General features: G+C 41.6%; 2 protein-coding genes across 2 annotated transcripts; one reads left to right on the forward strand and one right to left on the reverse strand.

Moving 5' to 3' along the window:
* Nucleotides 1-876: 876 nt before the first annotated feature.
* On the reverse strand, nt 877-9,480 carry LOC109999516 (uncharacterized). Its single transcript, XM_020654575.3, has 8 exons — nt 8,598-9,480; nt 6,612-6,727; nt 5,107-5,210; nt 4,711-4,885; nt 4,501-4,609; nt 4,225-4,310; nt 3,374-3,444; nt 877-3,161 (listed from the first exon to the last, which is right to left on the reverse strand). The coding sequence occupies exons 1-8, from the start codon at nt 9,006-9,008 to the stop codon at nt 1,915-1,917; spliced, it is 2,319 nt and encodes a 772-aa protein (XP_020510231.2). The 5' UTR covers nt 9,009-9,480; the 3' UTR covers nt 877-1,914.
* Nucleotides 9,481-11,339: 1,859 nt separating this feature from the next.
* On the forward strand, nt 11,340-23,033 carry LOC109999522 (protein Jumonji). Its single transcript, XM_020654580.3, has 8 exons — nt 11,340-11,803; nt 13,539-13,680; nt 13,851-14,472; nt 15,556-15,700; nt 15,929-16,101; nt 16,228-16,377; nt 16,500-16,723; nt 17,462-23,033. Exons 2-8 carry the CDS (start codon nt 13,636-13,638, stop codon nt 18,653-18,655), a joined length of 2,553 nt encoding a protein of 850 aa, XP_020510236.2. The 5' UTR covers nt 11,340-11,803; nt 13,539-13,635; the 3' UTR covers nt 18,656-23,033.
* Nucleotides 23,034-23,278: the final 245 nt, after the last annotated feature.

Raw genomic sequence — 23,278 nt, forward strand, 5'->3', positions numbered from 1 at the left:
ATAAAATCACCCTCAATACAAGAGATATACCAGAATATAAACCTCTGCTCATGATTATGCTGTTTATCTTTAATTCTCGTCATGATTTACGCTCATAAGTCTTTATCTTTCTATTTGATGCACTTATCTCACTCTATGTCGTCTTTCTGTGATGAAGGAAAGTGCTGCACGTTCGTCCTGTTACTATGACAACAGTCTGTTGACAGCATCCATACAAAAAAGGCAGAGTGCTCGGAAAAAAACACGCTGGGCTTTCAGGCGGCTGCTTTCTGCAACCCATTGAAAAAAAACCCAGCTGGGTAGACACAGCGCTGCACAGGTTAAAAAAAAATTATATAAAAAGATGAATATGAAAAAAAAAAAGCTCAATAAAATAGAGAGGAGCATAATAACATGTCAAGCTCAACTTGTATTAAAACCAACATTGAGGTTTGTCTTAAGCAGCGATTTTATATAAGATTCAATAGATTCTTCAGTTCTGATGTTCACCCCCCACACCGCCGTTTTGGACGCCCCTTAGTTTGCCTGATATGAGACCAGTTATCATGTGTTCTGACTTCAGAGAACAAGTAAATTAAAAAAAAAAAAAAGTGGTGAATTTGATAAGTTGTAAATAAAAAAAGTGCATAAACAAAATCCTTCTGAGCATTGCGAGTTGGCAGCTTGTTTTTCAGCAGCTCCGACTACCTACTGCTCCTTGTCTTTGTGCCAACGCAACACCCGAATTTCTCCTCTGGTGATCAATAAGTCTTAGCCTATATTAGTAATATTTTCAGAAGCTGGGGATACTTCCAGACGTCCTTTAAAATGGTAAAAAACAAGCTCTCACTAACGAGCTTTACCCACACAGATTAAAAATGATGTCACAGTCTGATGTAGATTTTCAGCGAGGAGTTTAATAGTGATCTACATTATCTACATGATGACAGCCATATGAACAACGGTTTCTCCAGCGTTTTGTTGAGTTCCAATGCTGACAGTAAGACTGAAAGTCCAACCCGGGTCCAGATATTCAGCAGAGTAAACACAATAATCCATATTTGGTTCATCAACACTTAGGTTCTTTTTTAGGGAGGTCCTGTCGTTTTTAAATCCTGCACTCTATTGTTAGTGATTTGGCGTCTAAACAACAAACACTCCATGTTGACATGCATGTAATGTACTTATTTTGCGCCATGTTGCTGTGACAAGAACAACATCTCCACTTATCTTGTAATATCAACGCAGGGTTCCCCCGTGATAGCGAGTTAATTTCTCTTGAGAAAACGTTATAATAAAAAGGACTTCCATACAAAAAAAAAAACTGCTGATTGACAAAATGTTTTATTTGCCTTGAAAGCAACCGTGCAACTGTAATGGCTGCGACTTCATCCTAAAAGGCAAACACTTCCAATTCAAATTGCTAAGTGTCCGACGTTACATAAAGGATCCTGACAGAGAGACCTTTAATGTTCCTTTAAATCAGAAACAGCCGTTACGTCACTCTCTCTAGAGACAACAGGCGGCATTGACAAAACCGGTCATTTTCCCCTCACAGAGCAGAAGAGTTGCTCGTCTATTTCTGCCTCGATCAGTTGTTTCATTTGCGCTATTGTCTGACCTTGGCATTTGGATCCAACACATAACATATGAACTAACTGATCCAGGCAGCTGTTAATCTTGAGTTCTGGGAGGTAAAAGTCCTGTTAATGTTAGTCTGGTGTCTTCGAAGGACAGTGAGCAACAGCGGTTTCTTGTTCAAACAACACAAAGTTTCATCTGTGTTGTCATGACAATCTGATCCTCTGTGACAAGAACAAGCACCTTCAGCAGACACACATTGTCATTACCTTCAACCATAACAGCCTGGTTCACTGCTGCGGGCCAACAGCGTCAACCGGAGCAAATCCAAAACTTTTGGTTTCTGTAAATCATTTAGCCCTCCATCGGCTTTTTCATCATGTACTCTAAACCCCAATCAGACTTGGCCACCGCCCACTTCCAGTCAAACATGCTGCTGCTCTCGGAGCTGGGAAAGGATTCAGTCACCGTCACCACAGAGGAATGACCCGGGTTGTCCTGCTGCTCTGATCCAACAAGACCAGAACTCAGACTGTGTGCTCTTCCAGGAAACTCTTTCTGGGGCTCTGCTGCTTCAGTAAACTGACCCAGGTGATGAAGGGCTTCATCGTCTTTCAGTCCAGACTCAAAACCAGAATTGCCGAGTAACCTGCTGATTAGACCACTGAACCCGGCAGGATGAGAATCTGGTTCTAACTCTCTGATCGGTAGACTGTGAAGCTTTTCATCATCTCCGTCCGGTCCTTTACTGTCCTCAGAGTCGTCTGCCAGCTCTGCTATCTGGCTGGACTCTGTGTCAAATGATTTATTAGCAGACTTGGCCTGCTCTGACTCAGATAAGGTCTCAAGTCCACTGCCAAGCGGACTCGCTCGGACGCTTGAATCCCAAACAGAACCAGATCTACCGAGATCAGATGGAGCTCTATCTTTAGACGGGAGATCGGCACCAACAGCTGCATTCGTGGAACCAGAAGGATAACTTTCAACCCCGTCGTCGGCAGAACTACAATTCATGTGATCACCTTCGGGACAAAGCGCTGCAGCTGTGGAAACATTTCCAGCAGGGGAACTTGTGTTGAAAGAATCAATGACAAAACTGGAATTTGTTGCAGAGAAAGTTTTGTTTCCAGAATAATCTCTTTGCACATTAATGCTGCTTTTCTCAATGAATTCAGAACTATTTAATGCACCAGAGACTGATTCATTTCCCGCTTTCTCAGTCTGCTCTGACAAAATGATTACGTCTGCTTCCAATTCTTTCATCTGGTTGTCCTCCTGCTTCACCTCCTCTTCTGTTTCTCTCTCCCCCTGGTGGCTGACTGCAGAACTGTTCCTCCACTCCTTCCTCTCATCTAACTCAGGCATCTTTTCAGAAACCGCTTCGTCTTTCCCCTCATCGCTGTTGATATTTGTCTCCGGTGGCAAAGACCGCAGTTTTCTAAAGTCCTCCTTAATCCTTACATCGTCCTTCTTCTCCTCCTCCTCCTCCTCCTCCTCCTCTCTCTGCTCGTCTGCTTGGAGAGAACTCGCCCTCATTCTCGGTTTCTGTTCGGCGTTTTGTCCGATGAACCAGCCCTGACTGCTGACTGTGTTCTTAATCACTGAAAGAAAACAAAATATTACTTTTAACCATAATTGAGGTTGTAAACATGTTTAATCTTCTGTAAAAAAAAATAATAATAATATTTTAATATGGTTGTTAGTGGGACTTCTGAGGCTTATGGATCCAGCCTCAAGTGGACAATCGAGGTACTGCAGTTTTCTACACCTCCACATTGACTTCAATTTTCAACATTGGAGGTTCTGAACTCACCGTCCTGTCCATCGGTGCACGTGGAGTCACAGCACGAGCACACTGAGGGCGAGGCTTCAAGCTCCTCCCACCTACAGGCGTGAAGTGACAAAACAGAATCCTTAGTATCAGAACAACAACGTGGGGAAGTTTGACAATTTTAGTGCTCAAACTAACAATTTGATGCCAACATTGGGTACAAAAGAAAATGTTGATATAAAAGGTCACATATGACGCAAAATATACTTCACACTTATGAGAAAAGACCATCCTCTCCTCGCTGAAACAGGCCGTTTGAAAATTTTCCCTTCATGACATCACAAAGGGCAGTAGCCCCTCCCCCAGGTGGGTGTCACTCCCACAGCTAGGTGTTTGTTCTGCCCTCTGAGTCTGCCTTCCCACCGTAAACAATGGGACATGGAGCGAGAATGCACCTAGTACACCCAAGCGTCTTCCAGAGAGGGGGTGTGGTCAGACACAGCTCATTTACATATTTAAAGGTACAGACACAGAAACAGCCTGTTCTGAGCAGGGCTGAAATAGAGGGGTTTATAGACATGATCAAATACAGGATCAGAGTGGATTTAGAACAAGAAACTTCACACATGTTTTGGGGAGCTCTGAGACTTTTTGAAACTTGGAGAAGAAGTGAAGGTTTTTCTAGGTGCATCTTTGTGCCTTAATCACAATCAAGAGTAGGGCATCATCAGGCTTGATTTGTAGTAAAACCATGACATCATAACACCCTCTTAAAAATGACTATGCTAGTTATTTCCATGTCTATGCAGGATTCTAAATTTCCTCTCTTAAAACGTACAAACAAATATTAGAGATTCTTGAATGATGTGATGTTCAGTTTCACTCAAGCTTACCTGCCAGCAGTGGTGTTGTAGTTGCAGGACTTTGAGACGTAAGAGGTAGTGAGACTGACTGACATCGAGCAGTGGAGATACAACACCTGTAACCAAAACAGGAAACAACAGAACAGATATTCAGTGAAACGCATGGGAGAAAATAACCAAAACAAAGGCTTCAAAAAAAGTATAAATTATTTACACTTGTGACTTTTTGTGGAAATTTCCAGTCAGAATAAGTGTAAAAAAAATTAAAATTAAAAAAAGTGTGTGTGCTGTTAGATTGTTTCTTACTTGTGAGACCGCCCTGAAGAGTAAAGCGTCCACAGAAAACTTGAGCACGGCGCCCCCTGCAGACAGAAAGTATGAGCTGCTGCCTTCCCTCCTGCTGTCTGTCATACAGCTGCAGTCAAACACAAGAAGCTCATGTAAAGCAGCAGAGTAGTGACAGTAAAATAAAAAATAAAACCCATCTGTATCATGTGTTACTGATTAAAAACACACCCATAGTTGGTGATAATGTCGACTCTGGGCTGGCTGTGCGGGTCTTTGGAGCTGGTGGCATAGCAGGAGTCCACGTACAGACTCTCTCCAGCTAATAGAACTCTGCTCTGGGCAATGAAATACACCAACTCCCCCAAAACGAACTCTTGACCCGCAGGGACAGGCTCCCAATGCTCTGTCGAATAAATGAAAATCCATCTTTCAGAAAGCAACAGGCTTTAGTTTTAAAAGGTCACATATTATCCTCTCCAAGATATCATCCCATCACTCAAATGTCTGCATGTAAATTACCCCATTAAGACATTCTAGACCCTATAGAGTTTGTACAAACATTAGGACCTATATTCTAAAAATATCAAAACACCCCTTTAACATGTCATCATGCATAAACGTTACCGTTACAGACGGTGAGGCTGAAGCTCAGTTTACTCCTGATGCTCTTCAGAATCGTCTTGTGCTGGACTTGAGGTCTGAAGCCGACTTTGTACAAGTAGTGAAACCTGAAACAGATATCACAATTAGACTTTGTGCTTTAAAGATCCCATGTTCACCTTTCATGTCAGTCTGTGAAACCTGTAGAGCAGCTTTACAGCTCTCAAAAAACTGATATACTGGCTTCAGTAAAAACCCTGATTTCAGCCTCCCCTACGTGCCCCCTTTCTTCTGATTGGTCAGCTCTCTGGGGGGGGGGGGGGGGGGGGGGGGCAGAATGCTGCAGGGCTGCCAGGTGAGTCCTGCTCTCCAGTGCTGGGAGAAGAGAATTAATGTAAACGACTTCACCGGCTTACATAACTCAACGCTGTCTTGTGAAATTCTCAGTTTCATATCAGCGAACTATGCTGTGATTTGCAGAACAAGCCACTTAGCGCCCCCTGCAGACTCATCCTGGGATTACCCCAATGTTAAACTGTGTTTACCTCATGAGCTGAAACTTTATCCACATTTAGTGTGGACAAACACTATACATGAGTTTTAAGATGGGGATCAGAACAGCACGTCAACTTTAAGATATTTTTTAACACCATGACCCAACTTTAAAGAGGTCATATTCTGCCCTTTTTGGGGTTCATATATTTAATCTATGTACCTACTAAAGTATGTTCACAAAAGCTAAAGCTCTAAAAAAAGTGTCTGTTTTCATGAACTGCCGCTCCATGCACCTGCTCGCTTCTGACTCTCTCTCCATGGCTCTGAAGTGCCCACGTTCAGAGTCCCCACGTGTGCCAAGTCTGATCTGATTGGTCGGCCTGTCGGCTCAGCACCGTTCCCGGAAATGTCCCGCCCCTTTAACCATATTGGGAATGCAGCCACTTTGGCGCTGAGGGGAGCAAAAACATTAGCGCCTTAGCACTACTGTGCTATCGCAGGCTACCTCATATCGTGGGCGTGCGACAGAAGTTAACGGGCGTGCAACATGAGCTGCTGGGCTTACCACAACGAGCCAATGGGCTCAGATCAGTGATCTCACACTGACAAGACGTCACACTGGCAAATGTTTTTCGAGGGGGGCTAGAACCGAGCGTTACATGCAGCTAATGCTGCAGCCAACGCTGCAGCCAACAGGAGGACGTAGGAGAAGCACAGGACACATGGAAAACACACTAAAGAGCATATAAAACCAGAAAAAGCATATGACCCCTTTAATAGTGATTCTCAGAAACAGGTGCGTCTCTTCACTTCTCTGCAGTAACACTGGCTATTCTTTCCACCAATTCATTCAGTCTCACTTCATCACTTCGAGGTCCTGTAGAAGCCTCTTTATCTCTGAATGTGGACTAAAGGTCTCAATGACTGCAGACCCTCTGCAGGACACCGGGTAACAGAATAGAAGCTTTAGACACAAGAGACCAAACTGAGCAGTACGATGCTCAAGGGCCTAATGCAATAGTTGTAATAGTTACCTGTTGTAATGGCAGTGAATGGGAAGTGTCAGAGGTATGACTCTGATGGCAAAGCCTTGTGGAGGAGGAGGAGTATAAGACAGAGTGAAGGAGTACACCAGCTGCCCACCAACAATCTGAGAGGCACAAATCAGAAATGATTAAATTCAGCTTTCCAATCATTTTTTTTTAAAGATCTTAATGTGGATTTCATCATCAAGAGGGAGATTCTAGTATTATGAAACCTGGGAATCATTTTGCCCGACTAATATGGGATTTTTGGGACAGAAACTGATATCAATATGAGGAGAATAATAATACATTTTATTTATAACACACTTTACATTTCAACGAAAATCTCAAAGTGCTACAATTTCAATAAAACCATAAAAACAGTGGCAATAGTCAAAGGTAAAATCAGAGTTAAGAACCTAAGCATAAAACAAGATCTAAAAGCAGTGGTTTAAGGGAAAAGGTCTTTATGAGAAGGCTCTTTCAAGGAGAGTTCAAGTCCTTTTTACCGATTTATCCGCCGATATCTTAAATCTATCTTCGATGTTTAGAGATAGATGAAGATAAACACATTCATTGTGTTGATCGCTCAAACGCAGCTATCAAACATGCGTGATGGTCACTCAACTGGAAAGTAGGCTAACTGCACACGTCACCAACTAGGCACTGGAGAGTTTGTGGAATTTAGTAAGTCTGTTTCTTTTCTTACTTTATAAATATTTTCTTTTTCTGTGTGCCAGCTGTTTGTAAAATAATATATATATATATATATATATATATTTTTTTTTTACATGTTACAAGTAAAATTTTAATTGATGAAATTACAATGTTTGAAATTATATTTCAGTGTAACTGTACACATGCAGGACTTGCTCATGTACATCTGATTTGATAAGTTAGTTAAGTGTTAATTTGAAGTTTTAAATTGTTAGTTTGGCTAGAACATATAGGCTTTATATCTTTTTTAAAGCTATAATTCTGCACATGTCTAGCCTACATGTTTCCAATAGACACCAACTTTAAAGACCAATGCAGATCATAATTTTGTTCATTTTAAAAATGCAAGTTTTATATATAAAATTTTGCACAGACTTGCTCCTCCTCCTTTGAAGGACTTTATAAAGCTCAAGTCTGCCAGTGGGATCGGCACCAGGGGCCACAGCCCGAGGAGACTGTGAGGTCCCATACAGACGCACTACATTCGGACAAACTGTTCTGTCAGTCAAAGGAACTACATATTGGAATATTCTCCCACTCACAGTAAGAGACTCAAACATATGCAATCTTCAAAACACACCTCAAACAGTGGATAAAAGAAAACCAAGTCTGTGACCACCTTTAACCTCTATTATTGTCTTGTGTCACTTGTGCCTTTGTATTTTATCTTTCTTTGTTCCCTGCCTAGGGACAACAGATGGAAACCAGCACTTCTGCTATAATCTGACATTTTTCCAGCTGTAATTGTTACAGCTGTTCATTAATATGCACTGTCCCTAACAAATAAATAAAATAAGATCATTTAACTTTGGTTTAACTTTTGATCTGATTGAATTCAATGTATCAGTATGGACATTTCAAAGTAAAAGCATGGTGTTTGTGTCTGACGTAACTAGGACAGAGATAATATACTGCTCCTTTAAGTTTATAACGTGCACATCTGGAGAGAGTTTGTATCTGAAGGAGATTTAGGAGTCCCCTCAAGTTGAATGTTTACATTGAGGTGTTGTGTAGGAGTATTGCCAAATATGGATGCGTTACATGATGTTTTTTATGACCCATGACGAAAAGCAGATGTTTAGATGCATATAGGCGATTGTCTCTGTATGTTCGGGAGAGATCATTATTTGGCTTCTTGATCCTCCTGGTCAGACGTGACCAGTGACTCTGTTTCTTGCTTAAATAAAATTATACTCTTTGAAAGCAAGTCAGACTCAACGGCGAATTTCTTCATCATCAAACATATCAACAACAAGGAAATCCACATCGCGTCCTTACCTGTGACTCTCCTCCACACTCTGTCAGTCTGTCATGGAAATAAAGAAAACGCGGGCTGACTTTGCTGACTCGGCATGTTCCCAGTCTGAACAGGTACGGGTTGGTCCAGGAGCGCACCTGGAAGCGGTCCACGCGCACAAATATCTGATCACCCCCACAGAAGACCTCCACAGCGCGTGGACCGGTCCCCTGCACGCTCTGCTGCGGTCTCTTCACCGGTAACAGCAGCGAGGTGATCCCGGCGGGGACAGGTCTCCTATGAGGGACCGGCAGAAACAGCTCCTGCGCTACAACCGGCTCTGGTGCGTCCAGGAACATGGGCAGGTGGTAGAATGGAGAATTAGTCACCTGAACCGGACCTCCCAGTGACCCACTGAACACAGTCCAGAGAAGGCACGCGACCAGCGACATGACGCGATGAAGAGCACGAAGAGGTCTGACCTGAGCTGAACGTGCGACTCACCATTATAAACACCTGCTCACCTGCTGAGTGATTGGACACAACGAAGTTGTACGGCAGGGCTGTCCTTGATTGATTGATTGTCCTTGATTAAGATTGGCACATTATCTTATTTTTCTTTTTCATGTTAGCAAGGGCTGAACAATATTCCTAAAATATAAAATGTTCAGTAACATGTATGTTGTTGTTGTTGTTTTTTTTTAAATCTACAGCTTTTACTATTTTCCATTTTTTTTGTAAACTATGAAAAACAAACGTATTCAAAGTTTTTGCAAACAAGCGGACTGTTGTTTAACCAAAAGTTTGGACACCACTGTTGTAAGGTGAATCTGAATATTTAGACATAGGAAAAACACACGCACACACACGCACACACAAGTTACTGGTGAATTCATTGTGAGTGGGACCAAAAAGGTTGAACTGAAAAGTATAACAAAATTGGATTTTTTATCCTTGCCTGATTAATGAAAATAAAAACTTTGTTTTCAGAGCCATGGCTGTTTACTACTTTGTTGGCATGGGATTGGTTATGCCAATGTTTCTCTGTGGTTGAATAGATGGACTGGCTGGGATGGACTGGAAGGAACTCAATCTTTGAGAGGTTGAGTTGAAGGTGGTGTTCATTTATCCATTTAGAGATATCAGCAAGGTATGCTTAAATTCTTTCTGAGACTGTTACGTTGTCTGGTGTGAATGACAGCAAGAACTGGATATCGTCAACATAGCAGTGGTATGAGAAGACATGAAAGCGGATCATTGCATCAAGTGAGGTGGTGTATATGGAGAAGAGAAGGGGACTGAGCACTGACCCCTGAGGTACCCCTGTGGATTAATTGTGTGCTTTTGGGCACTCTCCAAAAGATCTCCCTGAGAGTTAGGGCACAGGGTACGAGATACAAAGTTCACTCATTCCTTCAGCTGGTTCATGTTTCACTGAGAGGCTTAAACATGTTTTAAATATTTCTTCTTACGAGTGATGCCCTCCTTGTCCAACATTTTAGCTCTGCCATTATGTGGGGTAGGCAGACAGTGTGCATCAACTTCCCAATATGAACACCCTAAATAACCCTTTTACAGGTTAATAAAAGTGCATCAGGGCTGCAGGACTGTGCCCCAAAAAAGTCTGACTTCCACATGTAAAAGTACCCTGGAGATCCAGGTACTTGTGAACTTGAAAGGCCAGACTTATTTTTCTTCATGCACATCTGAGCAGCTTTCATATGAATGAACAGGAATCTTCCACTTCAATAATACATCCATGGATCTCATCTGCGAAAGTTGTTTTAAAAGTGAATAGACTTTTAGATTTAGATTTTCTAAACTGCAAAGTTTGTAACCAAGCTGGGTATTTTAAATCAAGAATTTTGTGATCAGTGCCGATCTGATAAGACGGCTAATAACAAGTTTCTTCAATAAATCTTTAAAACTTTGCCCATTCCTTGTTCCAATGTAATTTTTCCAACTTCATTTAGGGTTATTGAATATCAAACTTCATCATCGTTGAATAAACCTCACACAGAACTTCTAGGAAATAATATTAACAAACAAGCAAAAATAATACAAGCACTTTTTAAAATTAAATTAGGGAAGATAAAAATATAAAATGGTACTAAATTCCCCTAATTGACCTGCACACTTCCTGTCCGTCTACCATGCTCAGATTATGACAAATGATTCATAATTGGGAATCCTACAATCCTTAAACAATTAAAGAAGATCCCAGTGGATGTGAATGAATCTTCTCTTGATCGATATATCAAAGTATCGATCATTTATTCCGTGAAAAATTGCTGCAAAATTATTCATACACAAAACTAGATTTTTAAAGTCATCCCCCAAATTTGTCTGTTTTTTGAATGAATTTAAATTGTACCTCAAGTCCTTAAAATTTGTAAAAGGAAAAATAGCACAAACAGTTTATGATATTTTGAAGAAACTTTCCCAATGAAATAGAAACTGAAAACTGATATTCCCTTATATTTGATTCATTGTTTATCTTATTTTATTTATTTTTTATTTTTTTCTTATATTCATTTAAGACATTGTCATTTCATTTCTACATGTTAAAATTATGTACTGTTAATTATTGACATGACAGCTGTTTCCCTTGGCAATTCTATACAGAATGTAACCATATTTTGTATTTGTTTTTTTACATTTGTAAATTTGCAAGAAATGTTTAATAAAAAAAATTGCTGACATTTCGGAAGCTGGAAGCGCGTTTACCTTAATTGCACGTATAGACGCGCATCAGAATTCAAACGTTAGCTGTAGTTGTTTTTGTAGGGTTTTACGGACTGATTTGGGGGTGGTGACTGGATGGAGGGGGGGCTAACGATGAAATCAGGTAGTCGGCCTTTAAGAGCTCTCCAGGGATCGGGGACCTCGGTCGATTTCCGTGTCACATGACCAATGCATCATTAATGCTCTGGGAGCCACCAGGAAGTCCCTCATTGTCTGGACGGGTCGTAGTCACGGTAATAGACGCGCAGTGAGATGTAACCGGGGCTGGCCTTGGTTCTGAAACGGCGGCTGACAGGAGCGCAGAGTGCCGCCTCCCTGCAGCCGAACAGTCCGTGCAGGTGTGGACTCTGAGCGGCTCGGCTCGGTGGATAAAGACCCGCCGGGGAGCCGGGGGTTGGGGTTGACCGTGTCGGTGCCTGCCGCAGGGGTTCTGCTGTGTGAGCGGGTCTGATCCCCTCACGGTGTATCTCAGGATGTAGGCCGGTGATCCTGCAGGAGGGAGGTGAGGGAATAACGTGTTCATGTGCTGCTTTGTTTCAGTTAAACGGAGAAATCCGCTTTAATATTCTCACACATGTACTGTCAGAAGTCTGCAGGGATGTACACACCGATCAGACTGTCGTGCATGTACCGACACCGAGCAGTCTGCACGGTAACAGACGGAGCCGTGTGGCGGTGTGATGGAGCCAATGTAGGCCGGACTCTCCTCATCAACCCGGGTTCTGATTATGTGCCGGGCTCTCTCTGGTTAAAGAGGAAGCTTCTTGTTAACCCAATTAAATTACCAGCACCTTCTTATGTGTTTAAATCTGTTCTCAGCCGGGTGAGTGAGTGTCATGGATTCAGCAGCAGTCAAAAGAAAAAGCAGCATATTGTAATTGGTGACCTGTCAGTCAGGAGAAATAGAGGAAGGTGTGTCACCAGACCTGCACACCTGGCCTTACTGCGTTAACCTGTGGCATCATGGACAGTTTAAACTTCTGCTTTTTATCACAGTTTCAATTCACAGAAAATAACAATATGTTAATTAGGAGTGTCACAATATCTCAACCTCCATAGGACAAAAAGTAGAAATCTAACCATATCTGTGTCATACGGAGCCCGAAAGGTGACATGCAATATAAGTTGCACACTTTATTTAGTCATTTCTTTTATCATTTTATTTGTATTTCTGCGCTCGTTTTATAAATTGCACGTGAGTTAGTTCAGTTTGATTTCTTTGAATAAAGTTACTAAAAAGCCTGCGCAATTTATAAAATGTTTTCGCGTAATAAGAATAAAACGGGTAGACAAATTACTCAATCAAAACGCTTTCGCAATTTAGTGATTTGTCCTCTTGTTTAAGTAACTCGCACGCAAGTCCAGTTCAACTAAAGCAGTTCGTTTGCCCTGCCAAACGCAGGAGTCTCTGGTCTACCCCTGAACCGAGCTCTGAACCCTATATTAAAAAGGAAACAATCTTCAGAAAAGGTAAAGGGGTAATAATAGATTTGAAGTGTCTAAAAATGTAAATTCTGGTTGGCGTTTTTTGTTTTGGATTTTGACAATTTCAAAAAATCAGAGAATCGAAAAAAAACTAAGTTCTTTAAGTTTTCTGTTGTATCTTTCATCACAAGAAGTTTCACTGATTTACACAAGTCTTGGGCGTCAGTAATATCCCTCATTTCAGCCGACTGTCTCTTTAAGGCCCCCCTCCCCTTATGCCCACTTGCTTCTGATTGGCCAGCTCTCTGGAAGCCTTCAGGAGGGCACAACGCTGCAGGGCTGCCAGGGGAGGGCTGCTCTCCAGTGCTAGGAGAAGAGAGCCTATGTAAGAGGTTTTAACCGCTTACATAGAGGCTTGAAGCCTTCCCCTTAAATTATTTGTTTCATATCGAAAAACTAACGTGTGATTTGCAAAATAAGCGGCTTTAGCGCCCTTTGCAGACTCATCCTGGGATTACTCCAACATATGTCTACCTCATGATCTGAAACTTTGCACACGTTTAGTTTGTGCATCCTGCATTGTAACAGTATATGTGCAATTTCTTTACACTATGACCACATATTGATAATGATGCTGAGAAACAGGCATGTCTCTTCTCTTGTCTGCAGTAACACTGGCTTTTTTTTTCGACCAATGCAATAAATGTGATCTGAAGTTTCACAGAACATTTTATTATATTCACTGTAAGTTTGGTATAAATCTGTTTGTAGTCCTTCTATTTGAACAGATTTTCTCTCTCTCCTCTTCTCAGGATTGCACGCAGGGATTTCCACACCTGTAGAGAAAAAAACCAAGAGAACGAGAGATTCTTCTGTACTTCATGTGCCGCTCAGCGTGTGCTGGACAAGATGAGTACAGACAGACCAAAACGCAACATCATCAAAAAGAAATATGTAAATGTCCTTTATTCAGTCTTTATCTTACATGCTCTGGTTATTGAAGCTCACAGCGTTTTTTAACAACAACTTCTGAGGGACTTCAAAACACCTTTCAACTACTTTTTCTATTTTTGATAAATATTTAACTTTTACATGATTCTTTGATTTTTTTGTGCTATCTGCAGGACATCAGTGACGGGATGCCGTGGTGTGAAGAGCGTCTGGTCCGGAAGGTTCTGTTCCTCTCCCTCAGGGAATTCAGAGACACAAACCGTGCCACACACAAACACTCTCACATACACACGTGTGCACACAAACGCACTCCCAAAAACACACTCTTGCACGCTCCGCAAAAGACGCCGACGCAACCGAACACTCGACAGAGCGTGCAAACGCCGCAGCAGAAAGTCACACACAGACCAACGAGCACACACACGCTGAAAAATCAACACGTTTCCAAACATCCGCACCATCACGAACACAACAACAACAACAACAACAACAACAACAACAAAGGGCATAAAGCCCAGCCGTCTCAGGATGCACACACACCAAAAACTAAATGCACACACACACTGCGTAACACAACACAAACACAATCTGACACTGTTCAGGACTCGCATGTTTTCCAGAGGACTTCAGCGACAACCAGAACTCTACGCTCACACACAACGCAGACCAGTCCGTCACTGCTCAAACACAAACACAACACACAGCACAAACACTCGGTGAGGAACACACACACGCCGCCGCACACACCTGCCCCGGCCCGGACACTGAGGTCACAAACTCCCACAAAGCTCAAAGGTCAGTGACATCATCGGCGACACTGCTCTCCTCTTGTATTGTTTCAGTTTCCCTTTTTTTTCCCCCCATCAGTAATAATAAAACTGATGTGAGGCCGGCTGTATAAAAACAGATTTGGTCTCAGGAGCTCATTCTTTTAAATTGCACACACTGAACATGGGGTGAATGTTCAACTCGTCCTTTTTGATTATGCTTGGTCTGAGAGTAATGTATACATTTGCGTAATTAGGGGCGTGGCCTCTTTGACTGACAGGTGGGTGCATTGTAGCTCTTTGGCAGGAGTATCAAGGCCCGCCTCAGCTCCACTTCTTTGACTGTCACTAGATTGATCTGAAGTGAGGTAGAGAAATCCTTTCCAATATGTCGTAGAGTTGTAGTCAAGACCACACTAACCGAGACCGAGAATGGAGTGCTGCAAGACAAAGACATTTAGGGATCGAGACCGAGTCAAGACCAATACCAAGGTAGGACAAGACTGAGACAAGATTAAGACCATAAATATCACTAAAAAATCATCATCTTGTGTGCAGGGGGCGTGTCACTCATTGAGACTGTTACACAGGGAGGGTTGCGGTCGTAATCGGGATTCAAATCGAACTATGAATGAATTAAAGTTAATTGTTATTTTAGAAAGAAGCGTTTTCCATCTAATCAAAGTGATGACGTGGACAAATAGCCTTTAAGTGGTGGTCTTGACCGGTCTTCATTTCAACTCGTAGTCCGCCCATTCCGAGACAATATCGAGTAAAAATGCCTCCGAGACGAGGCCGAGGCCCGAGACCTTCAAAAAGTGGTCTTGAGACAAAGACCTGACAAGTACTACAACACCGGCGACCGCCATCGTAAAGCTTCATAACTCCCCAGGTCACTGAGACCAGTCCATGTTTTAAACAGTCTGTGGTTAACATGTTGAAATCACAACACCTTAGTTTTCTCTTCCTAGAGTTTGTTTTCTGATCGCCTCACTTCCTGTGCTTAATAAACTTTTACACCTTTAACATATTTATGTTTACGTCTGTTCCAAACCATATTATCTGAGACCATTTCTTAGTGATCAATAAGTGTTTCATAATCTCTCTAAAGGCCCCGTGGTTAATGGTCTCAGCCGGCATCAGTCCCTCCTGTCAGCCAGTCCGACCTGGATCCGGTCCTTACAGAGCAGACCAGGTCCTCCACTGCGCCGCCCTGTGAGCCTCCTTCATGACAAAGAGGATCCTGCAAGCAAGAGGTCAGTATTCATAGACATCATTTTCCCTGCGAGTACTTCCTGTTTCATTCTTGCTGTTCATTGTTTTATTTGTATCTTGCCTCTTTTCTACTGTTGTCTTTACCTCGGCACCACTGCAAATGACGGTTCTCCCTCAATGTGTTTTCCGAGCATTTGAATAAAATAAATGATGATGATGAAATCGCAAAGAAATAAAAAAGTTCTAAATGGGTTTGTGGTTTTGTGCAGACCGAGGCTCCGAGCTCAGAGGAAGTTTGCCCAGTCCCCTCCCAACTCTCCGGGACCTCCAGTGTTGATGACATCTGCACGAAATAACCACAGCCACAACAGTGCTGTAGGCACCTGCCTGACCCGCCGGCGACCAAAGACGGAGGACTTCCTGTCTTTTCTTTGCTTGAGAGGTAAGAAAATATTTTTTAGGTACACTGCAAATACTCACATCTTAGCTAATGGAGGTAAATAACTCATTACACTTTGTTTCAGCCACATTCACTTGACAAGTCCAGATAACTCCACCTTCATTTTAGGTTCATCTGCGTTGCCTAGCAACATGGCCTTCTTGAAGAGTGGACGAGCAAAGGAGCCAGCCAATACACAGCATCGTACTTCCTCTCCTTCCACCAATCAGAGGACTGCAGCTCAGGGAAAGAACATGAAGGTTCTCAGTAGATCATCAGGTACATCACAATGAATTCAATTATTGACTGAAATACAGTTACATGAAGAATGAGAGAGTGATTTCCTTTTCTTCCTCCCTCCCTCCCTCCATCTGTCTGTGTTTGTTCTTGCCGTCCCACAGTGCAGAGGGACGGTCGGCCTCCAAGAGGAAGTGGACGTTCTGCAGAGGTCGGATCCTTCTGCCCCATGAGTGCCCGAGCAGAGAGGAGGAGGGAGAGGCAGAGGAGAGAGGAGGAGCAGCAGAGGAGAAGGAGTAAGGGATTGGAGGAGGACAGGAGGAAGGGAGGTGAGCGACATCTCATGAGACCTCACCAGCTCCCCCTACAGGTCAGGAGGAACAACAAGGTAGGATCCTCCTCCTGCATGTTGTTCTGTCTGAAAGCTGTCTTCTTGTATTCCCAGCACTAGAAGACTGAATTTAACAAAGAAAGTTATTTAAGTGAGTTGCTGGATTTAACCTTAACCCAACAATACTAACTGATTGAGGCAGCAGGAGCAATAAGAACATTTAGTGGACAGACTTTCTTTGGGACAATTTACCCACATCATTATGTTACAGGCTTTATATGTGATTTTTCACACTTAAATGTAATATAAATCAAGTATATCCTCTGAAAATAACTCTGTGAGTCATGACTGTCTACAATGGGTGTAACACCAGAGTCCCACTGTCTGTGATGTTTTCAGAGTCCTATCTTCAGTTTGTTTACATCGCCGGGACGGCCGGCTGACTCCTCCCCTCGTGTATAAAAGTTGTTTAATTGAGGGACTAGAGAAAAGAAGAATAACATACTGTACTCACTGCTTAACTGCGTTTCTAGATCACGCTCATTTCAGGTAAATTTACATGCAGTGTGAAGATATGAGCATAATAAAGATCGCTAGCATTAGCATGCTAACACAACAATGCAGCGCGAGTTGTTTTGGTTTCATGCTGGTGCTCAAGGGCGACATCTGCTGGATCAAAGAATCCATATAAAGCCTTTAACAAAAACTTTTTTAATAAAGATTAAATGTATTCGTCTGACAGCCCTAATTTAGACCCTACAATAGTGACACTGACATAATGTCTTTCCGGTACAGGTGGCCTTGGCGACTGGATTCTCACAACAAAGAACCTCCTCTGTCAGGTCAGTCCCTCCTTTAAAGCCTAGCACGGTGGTCCGTAGCAGAGGATCTACCAGACCCTCCACAAGGCCTGGCAGTACCTGTAAGGCAAAAGGCCCTCCCCAAAGCAGAACCAAGGCAACCAACAACAAACACCTCTCCAGGCAACCAAGCAACAAAGAGTTTAATCGCAATCACCCCCTTCCTCTCCACCGCAGAACAGTCTCCAATTGCTATAGCAATCCCAAGACCTTAAGCAGTTTCCAGAACTCAGGAAGAAATTCAAGTAGGTCTCAGGCTCAAATACCATTGACCAATGGCTCTGACACTGGAGAGCTAAGTGAGAACCTGAGGGTGTCCAGAAGGAAGAGAGGCCTCCCACCAGATACCAGCCCTACCCCCGTTAATCCTCAGGGCAACAACCCACCAAGGAAGAGCAGGACACTGCAATACAATCATATAGATGTCCCATTGGAGAGTGTTGAGATCCCACAGAAGGAGACCGACTGTGAAAAAGTAAATGGGGTTGAAGATGTCAGCCATGATGCAGATTGTGGAAAAGAAATTCTCGGCCATGTTGAAGAAATGAGATTACAGACAGACAGTATTAGTGAAGTCGTACAGGACAAGGGTAATGTTGGAAAGTTAAGTTTGGAGAGCATCACTTCTCTGGAGCTCTCTGAAGAAAGGGTCATTACAAACTGTGAACTCAGCCCGGTCAGCCAGGTCATTAACAGACATGTCAGAGAGAAAAGGATCCAGAGAAACCATCCTGCTTCATCCTCACTCTCCAAGCCAATCACCAGGACTACTGAATCTAGAGCCAGAGCTGCTGCTGCTGCTGCTAGGACTACTGTTTCTAAAGCTGCTATCAACTCAGTGACTTCTACTCAACCAGACCCACCAGCCACTTATCCTGCCAAGCACACTACTAAGGGTACCAACAAAGGTACTAGCAAACACATTACCAAGTGTACTTCACCAGCAAGCAGGTACTCTACCCATCACTCCAAAGGTGCTTCAAAAGACTCTTCCAAGGACACCCCAGGGGATCCAACTAAGGACAGTCATAGCACTTCCAAGGGCTCCACAAAGGGCCTTACCGAGACCAAGCCCACTACCTCAGCCATTAGGACCAGGACCAGCCCGAGAATCCTTCCGAAGCGTTAAGGTTCACTTTTACAGATACTGAGAATTAGGGCCAGTTAGCAAGATACTTTAAACAAAAAATGTGTGCTGTTGATCAAAGGGAACTTGAGGTGCTAGGTGTTGGGTGGTAGGATAGTTTCCTCTTAAACAAAGGACAAAAGTGTGTTCTGCATTTTGGTTTTGAACTGCTAAGAGTCTTTGCCTTGGTGTTCTCCAATGTACAAAGAGATCAGATCTCTGCTGACGATTCACTAAGGAGTTACCTGAGCGATGGCCAGGTGACACCAATTTTATGAAATACCAGAATCCTCACGCCAGAAAGCCCATTGGCTAATGAGTGAATTGAGCTAGGTGAGTATGAAACGACTGGACAGAATAGAAATGAGGGTGCATCACCAAAGTCTGTAGCCAAGAAGTATCAAACAATCAGGTTTGAGCAAGCTTGGGTTGTTTTCAGGAAAACAGTCAGTGTGGAACAGAAAAGGTGTAATTGATTGGCCATGGATTTTGTATTCCCCAAACCCATTGGCTATCATTGGAAGACAATTTAGCATCTTATTCATCAGTATAGAAAATATCTCCTAGTGAGTGCAAATCACAATTTGGGTGTAGTTGTCAGCTGTTCTCTTACACTCTTTTAGCATTAATATCAATTGTAAACAATGACCAGGGCAAAAAAAAATGTTTTTTAGCCTGGGCATCTTCATGGCTATTTTGAAAAACCACTGTCTAGTCCTGAATTTCCAAAAATTTCTTGTGGCACCAATCGGCCATTAGGTTCCAAGATTAAAGTTCTGTTGCATTTAGGTCTCCGTTTTTGTAGTCAGAATGGTATTGACCAGTGAGGTAGATGTACATAGGTGGTATGCATTGAAACAATCTGTGTGATTAGCAGAATAAGCAGAAAGTGTCGGCCAAAATGCAATCTCAGAATCCATTGGCTATTATCTGTTAAAAAATTAGTTTTTTTTAAATTTATTCCTTTAGTAGCTATCTGCATTTGAGTGCAAATTACAATCCAATTAAATTTATCTTCTCTCATGTAATACTTCCTTCTCATGCCTGAAATTTGTCACTGGACTGTAAACGGTGATTAGTGCAGTGAAGGGGAAATCTTGGTCCTCGACATCAGTTATCAAAATATCCTCTGGTTGCCATAAGCTCAAAATTTTGGTCATTTCCCTTAACGACTTAACAGTTGTCAGACATCAGTCAATGGGTTCATAATTGGTTGGATCATGATGTAGGGACTATATACTGTTATCTATATGTGTAAATGGTTGCTCAATCTTGGAACCCATCCTCTGTCGTCTTATAATAGTAATTGAGATCTTTTCATTCATCCTGGTGTAGCCAGCTGTTAGCCCGATAACTTCCAAACAAAAGTTAATTTTCTCTGCGCTGCATTTCTTCTTGAGAAGGGATCGTGTGTTCAGGTTAAGAAGCGTAGACAAATTCCTCTGTCCATATAAATCTGCAAAATAATCAGTTTAGCTACCAGTACAGCAAAAAAACATTGCCCAGGGAACAATACAAAAGTTTGTAGCCTTGCCCTAAACTAGAATCCTAAAATGATTACAGGTAGCATTATATTACAACAAACATAGATGTCAGAGGCACGTTAGCACAGCAGAATCGTCCACCTAAATAATCCACACTGACGTTGACTTTCTGTACAGCCACTAGAGGCGGTCAGTCATCAGCTTTGTTGAACTCAATAGAAAGATTTTGTAAGGGGCTTCGCTTGGGTAGGTTGCGTTCTTATTTCTGCGTCTGTTTGGATTGTGTTTGATGAGTGGAGTAAATGACAGACATTTAAACTGAATATGTCAGTAAATGCTGCTGACATGTGGAAACCTTCACTGTTAGATTGGCCATCATGCTGTATGATAAGAGACTATACAAGTATTACTGAGATTTCAGAAGGTTTTAGGAGTACATCAGGTGCTATCAGGTGCTATTAGCTAACTAATGAAATGGGTTTGGGATGGTTGAATAGAAGAGTGGTAACTCTTAATATCTGTATTAAATAAAAGTAGTACAATAATACTATAAATACTGCACACTTCCTGAGAGTAAAGCCTCTATGTTAAGGATTTTTTAGAAGATTTTGATGATGGTGATTTAAAAAAAAAAGTTGCAGTGCTCACTTCATATTTGGACACGAAGGGGCTTTATATGAATAATTGAGAAATTAATTTGTAAATGAGTTATTTATACTCTGTCCATACTTCTGTTAATGTTGCATTTTTATCAGTGTGTTAATTTATGGCCGACACATGTTATGAATAAAGGCATGAGTCCATCTTATGGTTAAAAATACAAATACTAACATTACTTGTTAAAGGATGATTCCTGATTTTAAACCTGGGCCTTATTTTTTTACATATTCAGCGTACTAAATGGATAGTGTTTTTTGTGTGTGCGTACGTGTGTGTGTGTTTACTCAGATGTTCACTGGGTACAAGCTAACCATTTAAAATATTACACAATTACACCAACAAACCATCTGATCAAGGATACGGCAGACCAGCAACTCCTCGCTGATTCTGGTTTGAAAAGAAGCAACTTAGTCTCTAACTATTGGGTTGGGAGCAATTTCCCTTAATTATCACATTGCAGTCATTAACAGTTTGGAACTAAAAAAGGGTTCTCGCAAACCTTTTATTTCCCACTCTGATGTGATTCTAGTACAAATCCAATTCTATCGTTACCAGTTTCACTACCACAGGAACATAAATTCAAGCCCTAGGCGCCTAATATTGGGTTATGATCTTGGCAAACTCCTGCACACTGTCTTAATTGCACAAATACATTGATGTTTAGTAACATAAAAACAGCGCTCTCCCTTGTGGCAGATTTGATTAAATTAAAGATCTGAAGTTTTTTTAAGGCTTCAGTACTTTGATCAGTACTAAAATTATTGATCACTAAAATTATAAACAAGTGACATCAAAAAGCACTGGAGTATTGAAAACTCAATGGTCCCAAACCTTTTACATATGACTTTTAATAATCAGTTAATTGGATAATGAACTTGGGTTGGGTCAAAGTTAGGCTCTTTGGACACTGTTTGACCTCCATGCATGGGTTGTTGCATCTCTCAAAGGACAGAAATTTGAAGCATTGAATATTTTGGTAGTTGGTTGATGCATTTTATTTCAGCAAAGACTTGTTGTTGAAGTGTACGCGGAAATTGCAGTCATCCTTCTACACTTCTCAGCAGACTAATTTCCCTAATGTCATGGGGCTTTAGACTGTGAAGGAAAGAAGACACCAAGACTAAGGAAACATTTGTTTATTTTAGAAGTAGTTCCAGGGATTCAAAGTTTTGGATAAGGTATGTGGAAGAGTGACTTCACTTACATTTCTCATCGTGGAATAATGCGTCTTACATGTTGAACCCAAGCAGCAACTTCTGATTTTAAAAAATGAAGCTGATGCAGAAGTGCAAAAAAAGTGCAGTTCCTCAAATGTCCACTTGAGGCTGGCTCCTAACCCTTAAGTATCCCCATTAGGTCCCATATTAAAATGTATGTTTTTAAAGCAGAATTAGACATGTTTACAACCTGGTTATAAATATGATTTTGGACTAAATTGGTAATGTCTTTATTGGTACACACTGAACAGGGGAGATTTTTTCCCTATAACTAATCAGTTATGATCATATTATGTTTAAGAATTATGCAAAAAATTGCATAATAAGGGGCATGGTTACGTCGACAGGTGGGTCTACCTTAGCTCCGCCTTTATGTCTATTACTAAATTGATCTACAGTTAGGTAGAGACAGAATTTCCATTATGGTGACCGCCATGGATGAGCTTCAAAACATCTCTCTTCAGAAAACAGTGACAGGGCATCATTAGGCCAACGTCCATGTTTTATACAGTCAATGGTTGAAGTACACATAAAGCTTCAGCCATCCTTTAACGTTTGTCGTAAACTTTCCTGACTTTTTCCCAGTATTATACAATGTGGTTTCATAGATTTTTTTCTCCACTATTTGAAAATAGAGTGAAAGACTGAGCAGTATAGTATTGCCCCTTGCTAATATTACGATTTTTAAAGTCTCCGCTAGATATTTAAACTCTGATCATGTATTTTTGATCGGCGCAGGACTTTTCCAACTGTGAGAGAAATGTATTCATGCCTTTTTTCCTAACTGTGAATTTATGTTATCTAATACCAGTTAATGCAACTTTAAAGTGTTATTAGAGTTGTTATTAACCCATTGTTGAGTTGTTTCTGTCTTTATGTGTTTCTGAAACTCTTCCGGTCCTTAAGGGGACACGATTGAACGTTTAGCACACACAAACATTTGAGCTGTGATATCTACTGTAAAAAAAAACATCTGCATAAAATGTGAATTATTTGCAATAAATTTACTTTGTATTTTTATGTTTCAGAAAGACTTAACATCATTAAACTTTGTCTCACTTCAACTCATTACACAAAATGGCAAACAAAGACTGTACGATTCTTTGAAGTTTAACATTAGTTTACTTTGTTAACAGAGCAGACAAATATGTTTATCTGGCTGTAACCGAGTCGAGTTCACACCACCGGGAGACAAGAATCCTCCTTCGCAGAGGGCCCTTGTAAGTTTTTGCCTCGGGCCCCATCACACTCCAGAATCGCCACTG

This window comes from Labrus bergylta, chromosome 8 (genome assembly GCF_963930695.1).
Source record: "Labrus bergylta chromosome 8, fLabBer1.1, whole genome shotgun sequence".
NCBI classification, from domain to species: domain Eukaryota; kingdom Metazoa; phylum Chordata; class Actinopteri; order Labriformes; family Labridae; genus Labrus; species Labrus bergylta.

Coding starts and splice junctions, on each gene's coding strand:
- LOC109999516 (XM_020654575.3), bottom strand. CDS start 9,008: ATGTCGCTGGTCGCGTGCCTTCTCTGGACTGTGTTCAGTGGGTCACTG. Junction 6,728..8,597: donor AGTGTGGAGGAGAGTCACAG/GTAAGGACGCGA, acceptor TGTGCCTCTCAG/ATTGTTGGTGGGCAGCTGGT. Junction 3,162..3,373: donor GTGCACCGATGGACAGGACG/GTGAGTTCAGAA, acceptor GTTTTCTTTCAG/TGATTAAGAACACAGTCAGC.
- LOC109999522 (XM_020654580.3), top strand. CDS start 13,636: ATGAGTACAGACAGACCAAAACGCAACATCATCAAAAAGAAATAT. Junction 13,681..13,850: donor ACATCATCAAAAAGAAATAT/GTAAATGTCCTT, acceptor TGCTATCTGCAG/GACATCAGTGACGGGATGCC. Junction 16,724..17,461: donor AGGTCAGGAGGAACAACAAG/GTAGGATCCTCC, acceptor TTTCCGGTACAG/GTGGCCTTGGCGACTGGATT.